Consider the following 12,337-nt stretch of genomic DNA (forward strand, 5'->3'; position numbering starts at 1 on the left):
TCAGATCTTCTCTTCCCCCAAATGCCACAAGGGTTTCATTTTTCGTTTTGACAAATGTATCACAATAATTTGAAACACCAGCACAGTATTTGTTGCCATCGCCTACAGAATCTGAAAACCCCGTGGCTGCTTTATGAAGCAATCTCCCAGGTTCTTCAGTAGACCACAATCTGTAATTTGCTAGTGGTTTTGCACTTCAAAATGAAAAAGGCAATTTGAATTAGCCATAAATGACTTTCAGCATTTGGATGTATGTCGTTCTGTTCGGTTTCTTGTAGTATGCTTGGAATGCCTGAATTGTTGTTGTTCGAAATATTTACTGAAAGAAAGGCAGGGTTATCTATGTTTCCCTAGTTAATCTGGTAGGGAAGAACTGAAAAGTACTGCTAATCTTTCCTCTTAACATTCTTCACTTTTGTTATTCTTGCCAGGTAAGAAGGGGCAGCATGAGGTAATTGTCCAAGGTGGGGTAATTGATGACCTGGCTAAGCACCTTTTGGAGCATTATGGGATTCCCAAAAGGTACATTGAAGTTCTTGACAAGACCAAGAAATAGTGTTGGTGTTATCCTACAACCATGGTGTCTTATGAAAGAGTCATCTTTGTTTGTAAGCTCTTTTTCTACATGAGATTGGAAAACGGCAAATAAATTATTTTCAGCAGAGAAATTCTCTCCAATTTCTTCCTTTTCCTGGATAAAGTCAGAATAAATTGGAGGGAAGATAAGGTGAATTCTTGAAGCTATTTTGAAGGGATATGCATTTTTATGGTAGTGTAACTAAAGAAACAATTGTTACTGAATGCAATTTTTTTTGTGGATAGACATGAACAGATCATGTGCTTTCTCTAGGCATTAGAACACAAGCTGTAAGCATCTTGTCTTTGAGGATTTGGACAATATGTTCAGAGGCCATCCTTGGTGCATAACATTACTCATTGTGCTCATTTTTCAGCGCACTTTGAATATCTATACATGTGCGTGTGCGCGCACCGTGTTTTCATTGTTAAGATTACTTAATCAAGATGCTACGACCATCTCTACCATTAACGTCCAACTTATTCTGATAGTTTTTAAGGCTTATTCCATCAGATTGGGCTTGATGTAGGCATCATTGAATCTGATCAAATGAGATATTCAGAAATCTGGCTGGATGTAGGCAACACTGAATCTGATCAAATGAGATACTGAGAAATCTCTGGTTCGGATTCTGATTTGGATTAAATATTGAATACGAATGCAAAGGCGCTAAGCTGAATTAAAGTGTTAATTATGATTAGATTGCTCTACCAGATCTAGTTCAATTGTATATCATATCCTATAATTCGAACTATCGACATCCCCATAAGCGGGTACAGGTAATCTCTAATTTATTGGCTAAATGCAAAGCTATCCTAGTTGATTGTTCTCATTTTTTCTCAATCAAATATCCTATACTTATATCAATTTTTTTACTTTTCAAATATTTATACAAGTCTTATATTGCAATAGTGCCCAAAATGTATACATTTTCTTATTTATATTATGTGCTTGTTTAATAATATGAATTAGTGGTATTTTTTAAATTCCATTAACCTAATTGTCATTTGATATAAACATTAATTTAAGTGTACGTGTCGTAGTGCATAAAAGTGCCATGATCAGGCTGCCCTATATGGAATGAACTGAAAGGGCCAAACTTATTATAAAGGAGAGCATACCCAGTGATCGGGCCACATGAAATACTTTGTAAATTACTTGGACACATCTCATTATATAGGCTTAAGCCTCACATAAAGACGCGGTTCTCTTTCTCTATGAAAGAGGCTTAAGCCTTTTGAAGCTTATCGTAGCTAGAGGCTAGCGATGCCCTGTAGCACGCACCATGGTTGACATGGTCTTTCTTTTGTATTTGTAGCTGCTATTTTCGAGATGTGATAATTGCCAACAGGGCTTCCATGGATTGGATCTGAGTCCGACTTTTTTTTCAGATATGGATCTTTTAAATAAAATCAAAATGTGGATTTGGATTGGATTCAGTATTTGATTTGATCACTTTCAAAATTGGGTCGGATTCAGATCAGCATTTTAAGTCAGATTTGGAGTTGATCCGAAATCAAAATCTGATCAAATGCATGTTTTACATGTAAATAGCATGTTTTGATCTTTTTTTTTTTTTTTGGTTTGAGCCGTTGATTTTTAAGCCTTAAAAGATCCTTCTTATACATCATATCATAATCAGATGATCTAGGAGTCTGTTTCTATAAAACCAAACAGGGGTCCTTTTTCTTATACTTTATTTCAGAAAAAATAACTCCACAAAAAGTCTTGAGGGGAGAGGGATCAGGTGTGACAGGGGCCCTCTTTTTCAAGTCCAGATAGACAGTAAGGTCTGACAATGATAGATGAAGGAGTAATGATCAAGCGATTAGGGGTCTGGGTAGCAAACATATTGTGGGGTCTTAAAATATCGTGAAATTGATGTTATTTTTATATTGAAAACAAAAATCACACAAGATGTAGTGCCCGCAAGCATATAGCGGGAATCGTGAAGGAGACCGAAATGGCGTCATTCTATTAGGGTTAACATTAGATACAGTTACTCTAAAGCTCAAGTTTTGATTAGAACGAATGACAAAGATCACCCCTAAGATTGACACCCATTGATAGAAGGGTGAATTTTTGTATACAAATTACAATAATTATTTAATCAATGAACCGGTAGCTGTTTGCTTGCCTTTCAAAAAAAAGTAGAAATGATTAATTTTGCCCACTCAATCTACAATTAGGATTCAGATTTGAGTGTATCACGATTAGAATATGTACATCCACATGCAACCCAAATAAACTTTAGGATCTCATTTCAAGAATGTGGACTCGTCTATAGTGTCCAATTCAGATAAGAAATCCTACTAAACCTGATCCATTTGCACCCTTATTAATGTAAGGTACTGGGCTGCATTTATCTTGTTGATGGACGGCACCCAAGTACTAGGGATGTCAATCGATCAGATTTTATTGGATATCTGACCAAATTCAATTTCGTTTAGTTGCATTTGGTAAGCTACAACCATATCAGATTATAATTGGATGCGGATAGAGTTTTGATTTTTTGCTACTGAATCTCACAAATATCTGAATCCGTTTACATATAAAAAAGTGGATCTGGTATGAGATTTTTACCATCCGAATATGTTTAGCCTACGTTTGATTAGTCTGATATGGTATTGGTCACTGAACCGTTTACATCCCTACCAAGGACCAATAATCATCAGATCAGGTCTTTGCTTCTATAATAATTCGAGTCGGTACCCGATATAGATCCGATCCATTGACAGATGCCGCAATGGGTGATGGGCCCAATCGAAGAAAGGGCATTTCCGTTAAGTACCGACTTTGTAGGGGTAAAAAAATCATTTGACAACAAGATTACACACCCCGGAAATGCATATCTTCCGCCCTCCTTGATTCAGTGATAGAGATTGCCGTCTGAGAAACCGCCGTAAAACAGAAGATGCCGAAAACAGCCTCCCCGGCCCTCCCGTGGCGGCTGAAGCTATATTTCTCCGTCATGGGTGCGGTCGCGGACTTCTCCTTCCGGAAAGACGGCACGGTCTCCCGCGGCCTCCTCCGGTTGCTCGAGCTCACGTCCCCGGCGAAAGACCGGCCGGTGAAGGGAGTATCCACCGCCGATTTCACCGTCGACCCGGCCACTGGCCTCTGGTTCCGCCTCTTTAGCCCGGCCGGAGTCCCCTCCGGAGAGAAGCTCCCGGTCGTTGTCTTCTTCCACGGCGGAGGGTTCGCATTCCTCGCGGCCAATTCGAGGTACTACGACGCCGTCTGCCGCCGGTTCGCCCGGCGCCTCCGAGCCTTCGTCGTTTCGGTGAACTACCGTCTCGCGCCGGAGCACCGCTTCCCGACGGCCTACGACGACGCCGAAGCGGCGGTCCGGTGGATTTCGAACCCCGGGCGGTTACCGCAGTCCGCCGATCTCCGGCGGTGCTTCCTCGTCGGAGACAGCGCGGGCGCGAACATCGTCCACCATGTCGGATCCCGGATCGCCGCCGCGTCTGCCCGGAGCTCGCCCTGGGGAGAGGACTCCTGTTCGCTTAGGGTCGTCGGGCACGTTCTCATCCAACCGTACTTCGGGGGGGAGGAGCGGCTCCCGTCGGAGCTCCGGCTGAGGAATGGCCCGATCGCAACCCTCAGGCGGACGGACTTCCTCTGGCGCGCGTTCCTGCCGGAGGGGGAGGACCGGGACCACCCGGCGGCCAACGTGATCGGGCCGCGCGCCCCGGACCTCGCTGGGCTCGGGCTCCCGCCGAGCCTCGTCGTCGTCGGAGGGATGGACCCGCTGCAGGACCGGCAGAGGCTCTATTACGAGCGGCTGAGGAAGGCCGACGTGGAGGCGAAGCTCGTCGAGTACCCCAAGGCCATCCACGCGTTCTACGTCTTCCCGCATTTCCCGGAATCCGGAGAGCTGGTGGCGGAGATCAGGGCCTTCATGGAGGAGCACGGCTGCTGAAGGTGATCCAGCACGCTGCGACTATGTTCTCGTCCCCCTCGATCCAGTACGATAGTAGAGCACCCATCGCACCGGTTTGGCTGTCTAGCTTGCTTTTCATGTACGGTAAATCTTTCTAAATAAATTTCATCTAAAATTAATGCATATCCAACACACTTATATTATTTGCACATTAGTATAATAAGATATGGTGTCATTCAAATACTGTCCAAGGCACCCAAAACGTACAAAATGCATTATGTTTTTTGCAAATTTCTGCTGTTCTGCAATCCATGCCGTTCATCCACATAAACAAGATGCGTGGTTAAGTCATCGACATACAAAACACAGAACACAGAAAATCGTTGCACGCACAACGACTTTCTGTGTTTTGTGAGACCCGAGCACTTTGTAAAGTACTGGGCTCGATCACTGGATCTGCTCCGCATCAAGTTGCCTTGGGCAACTTTCTGTCCCATGGTCCTTTGGAACCTTAAAAATCAATGTCAACAATGTGCCAACGTTTCATGATTTAAAAACTCATGTTTTAATACAAAAAACACTCGATTGATCATATGTGTTGGACTTGTTGGATCCGGTCCAATCGAATGTTCACCCGGTTTGACACAGGGCACACCAAAACGCTGAAATTAGAGTAGAGGTGTTGTTAAGTGGATGTAAAAGGTTCAACTGAAAGCCATGTATAACCCCCTCCTCTCCTAATCTATGGTAGCTTGATGGGGACTATTAAGGAGATCTCTAATATTTCTTATTGGGTTAAGGGTCCTGCTCACCATTTTACCTTATGGCATGGGCTCATCTGAGCGTTGATAGGTTGAGGATCACTCATGTCTACGCAAGCTTCGATCGATCTGATCATGGCAGCTTTCGATAGGTTTATTATTTTTTTCTCAAATTGGGTTATGGGCCCACTCCGCCCTTCTGCTTGCTGTGCTCATTCTAGGTTCAACCTCCATGTGAAGTTCGCTGGAATTTTTGTCGGCATTGTTCTTCATCGTCAAACTCCCGTTTGACTTTGAGAAGTCGGACGACGACGGGGGGAGCGTTGACCAACGACCCATCGTCTGCGGGTCGGCATCAGTCATTGCGCCCCTGAGGCTAGCGGGGGTTGCTGCCGGCGAGCTTGGACGTCGAAATCCGGTTTTTAGTCAGGTTTTTTCGGAGCTCCCGCAAGGTGCCATCCAACCACCAGAGAGGTCAGACCAGGCCCTACCGGGCGGCGGCTGGCCTCTTGTGTTCGGCTGTCGTCGATGGCTGCCAAGGCCGGCCGGCGGTGGTGTCCGCTTGTTGATGATTGCGAGTGCAAACAACTACAGTCAACTACTGGGCCGACTGCCATCGACAGCGGATGTCGTCGGAGCCCAACCGTCGTCGACGACGGTGGAAGCTGGCCGCTGGTGACGGTTGCTGTCTTCTGCCTAGGGGGGGGGGTGGCATAATCCCATCCGTAACCAACGAATCTGCCATCACAGCCGTCGGTGGACGGCCCTGGCATCGGGGTCTGGCCGATGCCGGCAGTTACCAGGGTTGACCGTCGTTGTGGCAGCTAGCGGCGGAGGTTGGATGAAGTAGAAAGGGCGGGGGGGGTGTGCAATCCCTACCCGAGCCCTTTCTTTCCACCGCTGCAGCCGTCGACAGCCCAGACCGGCGGTGGCTGCCCGCTGGAGGCCGACCATTGTCGAGCAGTAACTGGGCTGCCCGCTAGAGGCAGCTGCCAGTGGTGGAAGTCGAGGGGAGGTGTGAAACCCTAAAAAAAATAAATTAAACGCGTTTGAGGGTTGGCTGTCGGGCTTCCACTATAGCAATTATAGTAGATCCCGGAACTCAGATTCGATCTCGGGTTTTGGGTGGATTGGGTCTATGCCTATCCGGAGAGGAGTTGATTCGGACCAGATCTATTGTTTCGATCGGGTCTGCACCCGACCTAGTCGCGGGACCCGATCTAGATTCGGATCTCAGGTTGAACAACTTGTAGAATGAACATCAATTCCAAGTAAAACAAGTTGTTGATGAGATACAACATGAAGCAAATGTTCAATTTAAACTACCTCTAACATATGTGCGAAGGTCTACGAGGATCAGAAAATCTGTTGTATATCCAGACTATGTGGTGTATTTACAAGAGCTCAACAATTTCATAGATATTGATGATGATTCATAAACCTTTACAGAAGTCATTCATAGTGATAAATCTTTACATTAGATCAATGTCAAGAAAGAAAAATTTGTCTCTATGGCAAAGAATCATGAAATTTAGTACATTGACTTGATACAGTAAGACTTGTTGGTTGTAAGTGAGTCTTTAAGATTAAAGCATACTCTAAAGAGCGAGTAAAGAGATACAAGGCTAGGCTCGTTGTAAAGAGATTTACACAGATGAATGACATTGATTATAATGAGAATTTTTTTTCTATCTCAACTAAGGAATCATTGAAAATAATCATGGTCATCGTAACTTATTTTGATTTAAAGGTAAATCAAATGAATGCGAAAATAATTTTCTTGAAAGAAGATATGGAATACGAGGTATATATGCAAAAACCTTTCGGTTTTAGTGTAGATGACTCAAATAACTCAGTTTGCAAATTGAAGAAATCAATTTATTGACTTTGTAATATCCATAAATTTTTAAGGATTACCCAGATAAATAAAGGTGAAAGTTCTTCAAAATAAATATGCTAATATCATGTTTATCGACTGAACTTGGTTTGAATTGATATTGAATCTGAACAAGATCATATGGATATAGTAATTAGATTCAGATCCTAGATAGATCCGAAACCCAATCAAAATTCAATTGGATCTCGATGGATCCAAATATTTTATAATCCAAGTTGTGATCCAAAACCCAATTAATGGATTCCATAGATGTGAGAGAAAAAAAATCAAGAAAATCAAAAAGTGAAATTGAAGCCCGTTAGTTGAAACTTGAGTAAGTGTTTATTTAAATTAAATTGGACAAATTGTGCAAAAAAATGAAGTGTGGTGTTGTGGGGAGGTTTGTTGCCTTTGAGGGGTTTGACGCAAGTTCAAGTCTTAGCGTGCCCATAATTTTTTTATAATGAAGAAACGTGTTATGCTTTTTAACAAAATGCCTAAAAGCTTACATGTATATAAATGAAATAAAAAAGACTCTATTTGCATCAAAACAAAACATAGTGCAATAGCGAGGTTTGTTGCCTCTTTAAGGAAAGACTCAGGTTTAAATCACCACATGCACATGGGTTTTTATCTCTTTTTATAAAAAAATGTTGGAAATTTATTGAAACTATACATTTTTATTTACTCTAGAGATAAGTAGTAACTTAGAAAACTACCATACATTTCCTTTATTCACTTCAAGATAAGAAAAAAAGTAAAAAGTTAATGAGAGGTTGAAGTTGCTATTTTTCCTTCCATTCTCCACAATTTGAGGGGTGGTTCAAGTGCATAGTTAAAAAAGAACCAAAAGGTGAAAGAAATTTTTTAAAGTTAGCTAATTTTTCTCCTATCCTCCACGAATGTAGGGAAGGCTTCTGCACATGATGGGTGAAGGGGTAAACGTTAAAAAAAAAGTAGTCTTGAGAAATCAAATTGACGTGAAGAAGGAAGGGCAAAAAGGTACATTTTGATTAAGTTTATCAAGATGAAAACAAAATGTCGGTTGAGGCATGGACGGTTTCAAGATTTCAAAACTTGAGCATCAAACCAAAAGAGATAAAAATGGATTTCATAAGTGGCAAAAAAATTGTGATACATGATTTTTGTTCTCTCTCATCCCTCTTCCTCTATTCCAGTCTACCTTCTCTTTCTTCTTCTTCACTGTATTACAAACCAAACTAGAGTTGCTAGACCAGAGGAAGGGCATGAATGTGAAGCCGACCAAACCATACAAAAAAAAATATTTAGAGATTCAATTCATCGAAAGAGGTAGGTAGCCTTAGATCTATATGCTTGTGTCTAGGGTCGTATGTTCATTCTGATCAGATTAAAAGAAAGGCCGATATCTTCTAGAATACATATCATAAAAAAATAAATAAGTAGTCCATCATCATCTACGTTTTTTGATCTTCAATTTGCCATATTTAATTTTTTTGGGGTTCATATTCTGGAAGATATGTTCCACACAATGGGAGACCAGTCTATATTCTAGTTACAAGACTGCATTGATATTTTTTTCTGACATGTTTCAGAAAAAGGCCAATATCTTTTAGAATACAAATAAAAAATAAATAAATAAGTAGTTCATTATCATCTACGTTTTCTAATCTTCAATTTGATATATTTAATTATTTTTTGGGTTCTTATTCTGGAAGATATATCCCTCACAACGGGAGACCAGTCTCTGGGCAGTTACAGAACTATGTTGATATTTTCTTTCTGACATGTTTCAGAAAATGGCCGATATCTTTTAGAACACAGATCAGAAAAAAATAAATAAGTAGTCAATCATCTTCTACGTTTTCTGATCTTCAATTGGATATATTTGATTACTTTTTTTGAGTTCTTATTCTAGAAGATATGTCCCTTACAATGGGAGATCAGTCGACTACATTGATATTTTGTTTCCGATATATTTCAGAAAAAGCCAATATCTTCTAGAATATAGATAAAAAAAAGTAGTTCATCATCATCTACGTTTTTTTATCTTCAATTTGATATATTTGATTTTTTTTGGGTTCTTATTCTCGAAGATGTATCCCTCACAACGGGAGACCAGTCTCTGTCTAGTTACAGAACTACGTTGATATTTTCTATCTAACATGTTTTAGAAAAAGGCCAATATCTTGTACAACACATATAAAAAAATAAATAAATAAGTAGTCCATCATCTTCTATGTTTTTTGATCTTCAATTTGATATATTTGATTTTTTTTTTGGGTTCTTATTATGGAAGATATGTCCCTCACAATAAGGGACCAGTCTCTCTCCAATTACATGACTGCATTGATATTTTCTTTCCAATATATTTTGGAAGAAGGCCAATATCTTTTAGAACACTGATTAGAAAAAAATAAATAAGTAGTCCATCATCATCTACGTTTTCTTATCTTCGATTTGATATATTTGTTTATTTTTTTGGGTTTGTATTTTAAAAGATATGTCCCTCACAACGAGGGACCAGTTTCTGTCTAGTTACAAGACTGTGTTGATATTTTATTTCCAACATATTTCAAAAAAAGGTCGATATCTTCTAGAATACAAGTTCAAAAAAAAATAAGGGCTTTATCTCAATCTACACTTTCTGTACTTGAGAAAAACATATTCATTTAACTTATTTGGATCAGTGTTCTAAGAGATATGTCCCTCGTAACTAGGGACCAGTTTGTATCCTATTGCAGGACGGTCCTGTTTGCTCTTAACTAGACCAGTTCAGAAAAAGGGTATGTAACTCTTAGATAACAAACCAAATAATTGAGAACAATGATGCTATTTGGAGCTATACATCCAAAACTTAAGTTTTTGTATTTTATTGAATTAAATTGAATATATTGCATGGAAGATATGCTTATTGAAAACAACAAAAAATTTATGATTTGCGTGACTACGCGCATGGTATAGAATGCTTGTGTTAATTATCTTAATTTGATGATTTTATGGTCATGAATTATGTGAAGGAAAAACTGAATGTATGTGGTTCTGAAGAACCCTTATAATGTCACATAAACACTCCTGAAGTGAGGTACTTGAGACAGGCCATGTGGCTGCATGACCGACAGGATACGATGAGTACACCCTAATCAAGAAATTAATGTGTGAAGTGATTCAAGTACTTTGCTCGAATATGAGCCAAAATTCTAAGAATTTTGTTGGTGCTTATTGAGCACTAGGTTAATAATGTGCATACACTTGATCACTTCGAGTGTGAGTCAGGATTTTGGAAATCCTCTGTGGTGTTGTGAATTGCACAGAGAATTAAAAATAAAAACTTAATATATGCACTTATAACCTAATTGTGGGACTCTGGGTATACCTTAAAGATGGTATATGCTACCAATTTTTCCAGGGTTCTGAGTACACTTTAAAGATGGTGTATGTTACTAGACTCATGTTCTGTGGGATAATTATATTTTTGTGAGAGCGTGGCATCTCATTCGGTCTCCAGTCCTCAGAGTTAGGGGGTCAGGACTACCAATGCATCCTAGGTGGTAGATCCAAGTCTTCTACAAAAGTTTTTCTTGGGTGTATCCAAATTCTTGTTATGTCATTGGGGAGTACTCACTCAGTCGTGAACCGTCCCTTTTGAGTATTCGTACAGCTAGTCACATGGGATATTAATTAAAAAAGCATAACAAACTTTCGTATGGTCTTGGTTCGCTACGATGTTGAATGCTTGTGCATACCCACATGATAGTTAACAAGAGAAATATAAAGTCAGTTCACTCTTAGACGTGTTTAAGTACACTCAATGTTGTAAGTTGCAATTGTTATAAAATATATGTGAGTCATTCATGTGATGCATAACTGCAACAAAGTTTTCTTCATATTTCAATAGTTATAACATAACTGTGAACCATGCATTAGATGTATAGTCTCATTAATGCTTTCACCATGAGTTGGTTGTATAAATGAATTGTTAATATTTTAATATCATTATTGTGAGTGTGTTGCACATATATAAATGTATACATGACACTGAACACATTCATATGGATATAATACTTCTTACTAAGACGGGGTGTAGTCTGACTCCATCTGAATTATTATTTTTCAGGTAGCGATTAAAGTTATCGGGCGATTGCGGATGTCATTGAGGACGAAGCCATGAGACTTTATTTTTATGATCCTGTATTAACTCTGATAAACCTTTCATTATTTTATTAATGAGATTGTAATAACTTTGGATATATCATTTATTGATGTCATTAAATATTATTCGAGTACTTTTTGTGTTACCCTGTAACTCGCCCAACTATTTGACCGGATAAGCTAACTGGAATTCCGCTGTTAAAAAAAAAGTATTCCCAAATTTTTTCGTTCAAATTGTTGGGGTGTTACAGACTTAATCAAGCCTCTCGTCAGTGGTATAAAAAAGTAAATCAGGTGATTTTGAATTTTGGATTCACTGAAAACATTGTTGATCAGGGCATATACCTTAAGGCTAGTAAAAGTAAATTCATAATTCTTGTTTTGTATGTTGATAATATTCTTCTTGCAATTAATGATTTGAGTATGGTACGTGAGACAAATGATTTTTCTTTTCTCTCATTTTGATATGAAGGATATGGGTGAGACTGCATATGTCCTTAGAATTGAGATTCGTCGTGATAGAATTAAGGGTATTCTTGGCCTCTCTTAGAAATTTTATATTCTTAAGGTTCTTAAAAGATATGAGATAAAAAATTGTTCTCCAAATTCAACATCCATAGTGAAAGAGGATAAATTGAGTATAAAGGATTGTCCTCAGGATGATAATAAGAATGCTTATATGGCAAGTGTCCCATATGTTTCGACAATTGGTAGTTTGCAATATACGTAAACTTGCATATGACCAGATATCACATTTACTGTTGGAATGCTTAGTAGATATTAGTCTAATTCAGGCATTGCGTACTAGAAGGCGACAAAAAGGTTATGTGCCATTTGCAAGGAACGAAAAATTATATATTGACCTACAGAAAGGTTGGTTATCTAGAGGTCATTGGATACTCTGATGCAGACTTAGAAAGAAGTCTCGACAGTAGAAAGTCTACTACTGGATACGTCTTCCTATTAGTAGGTGGTGTTGTCTCATGAAAAAGCGAAAAGCAACATACAAATGCAGCTCACACCATAGAGGCAAAATTTATTTCTCTATACGAAACTTCGTCTAAATCCATATGGATCAAAAACTTTATTATGGGTCTTGGTACAAT

General features: G+C 39.4%; 1 protein-coding gene and 1 pseudogene across 3 annotated transcripts in view; both read left to right on the plus strand.

The window, feature by feature from the left end:
- Positions 1-1,006, plus strand: part of LOC149817376 (uncharacterized) — a 38,103-nt gene extending 37,097 nt beyond the window's left edge. Inside the window, exon 9 of one of the 2 annotated variants that reach the window (XM_089987731.1) lies at positions 432-1,006. In XM_089987731.1, the coding sequence (XP_089843857.1) occupies positions 432-556 (125 nt within the window). In that variant the 3' untranslated portion in view covers positions 557-1,006. The remainder of the gene's footprint in view (positions 1-431) is intronic. The other variant, XM_089987732.1, reaches the window with a different exon arrangement.
- Positions 1,007-3,427: 2,421 nt separating this feature from the next.
- LOC149817377 (putative carboxylesterase 18 pseudogene) lies at positions 3,428-11,328 on the plus strand (annotated as a pseudogene). Its single transcript, XR_016427660.1, has 2 exons — positions 3,428-4,602; positions 11,197-11,328. The product of XR_016427660.1 is annotated as a putative carboxylesterase 18 pseudogene (transcript).
- The last annotated feature ends 1,009 nt before the right edge of the window (positions 11,329-12,337 follow it).

This window comes from Nuphar pumila, chromosome 14, assembly GCF_984573655.1.
Source record: "Nuphar pumila chromosome 14, dmNupPumi1.hap1.1, whole genome shotgun sequence".
NCBI lineage: Eukaryota > Viridiplantae > Streptophyta > Magnoliopsida > Nymphaeales > Nymphaeaceae > Nuphar > Nuphar pumila.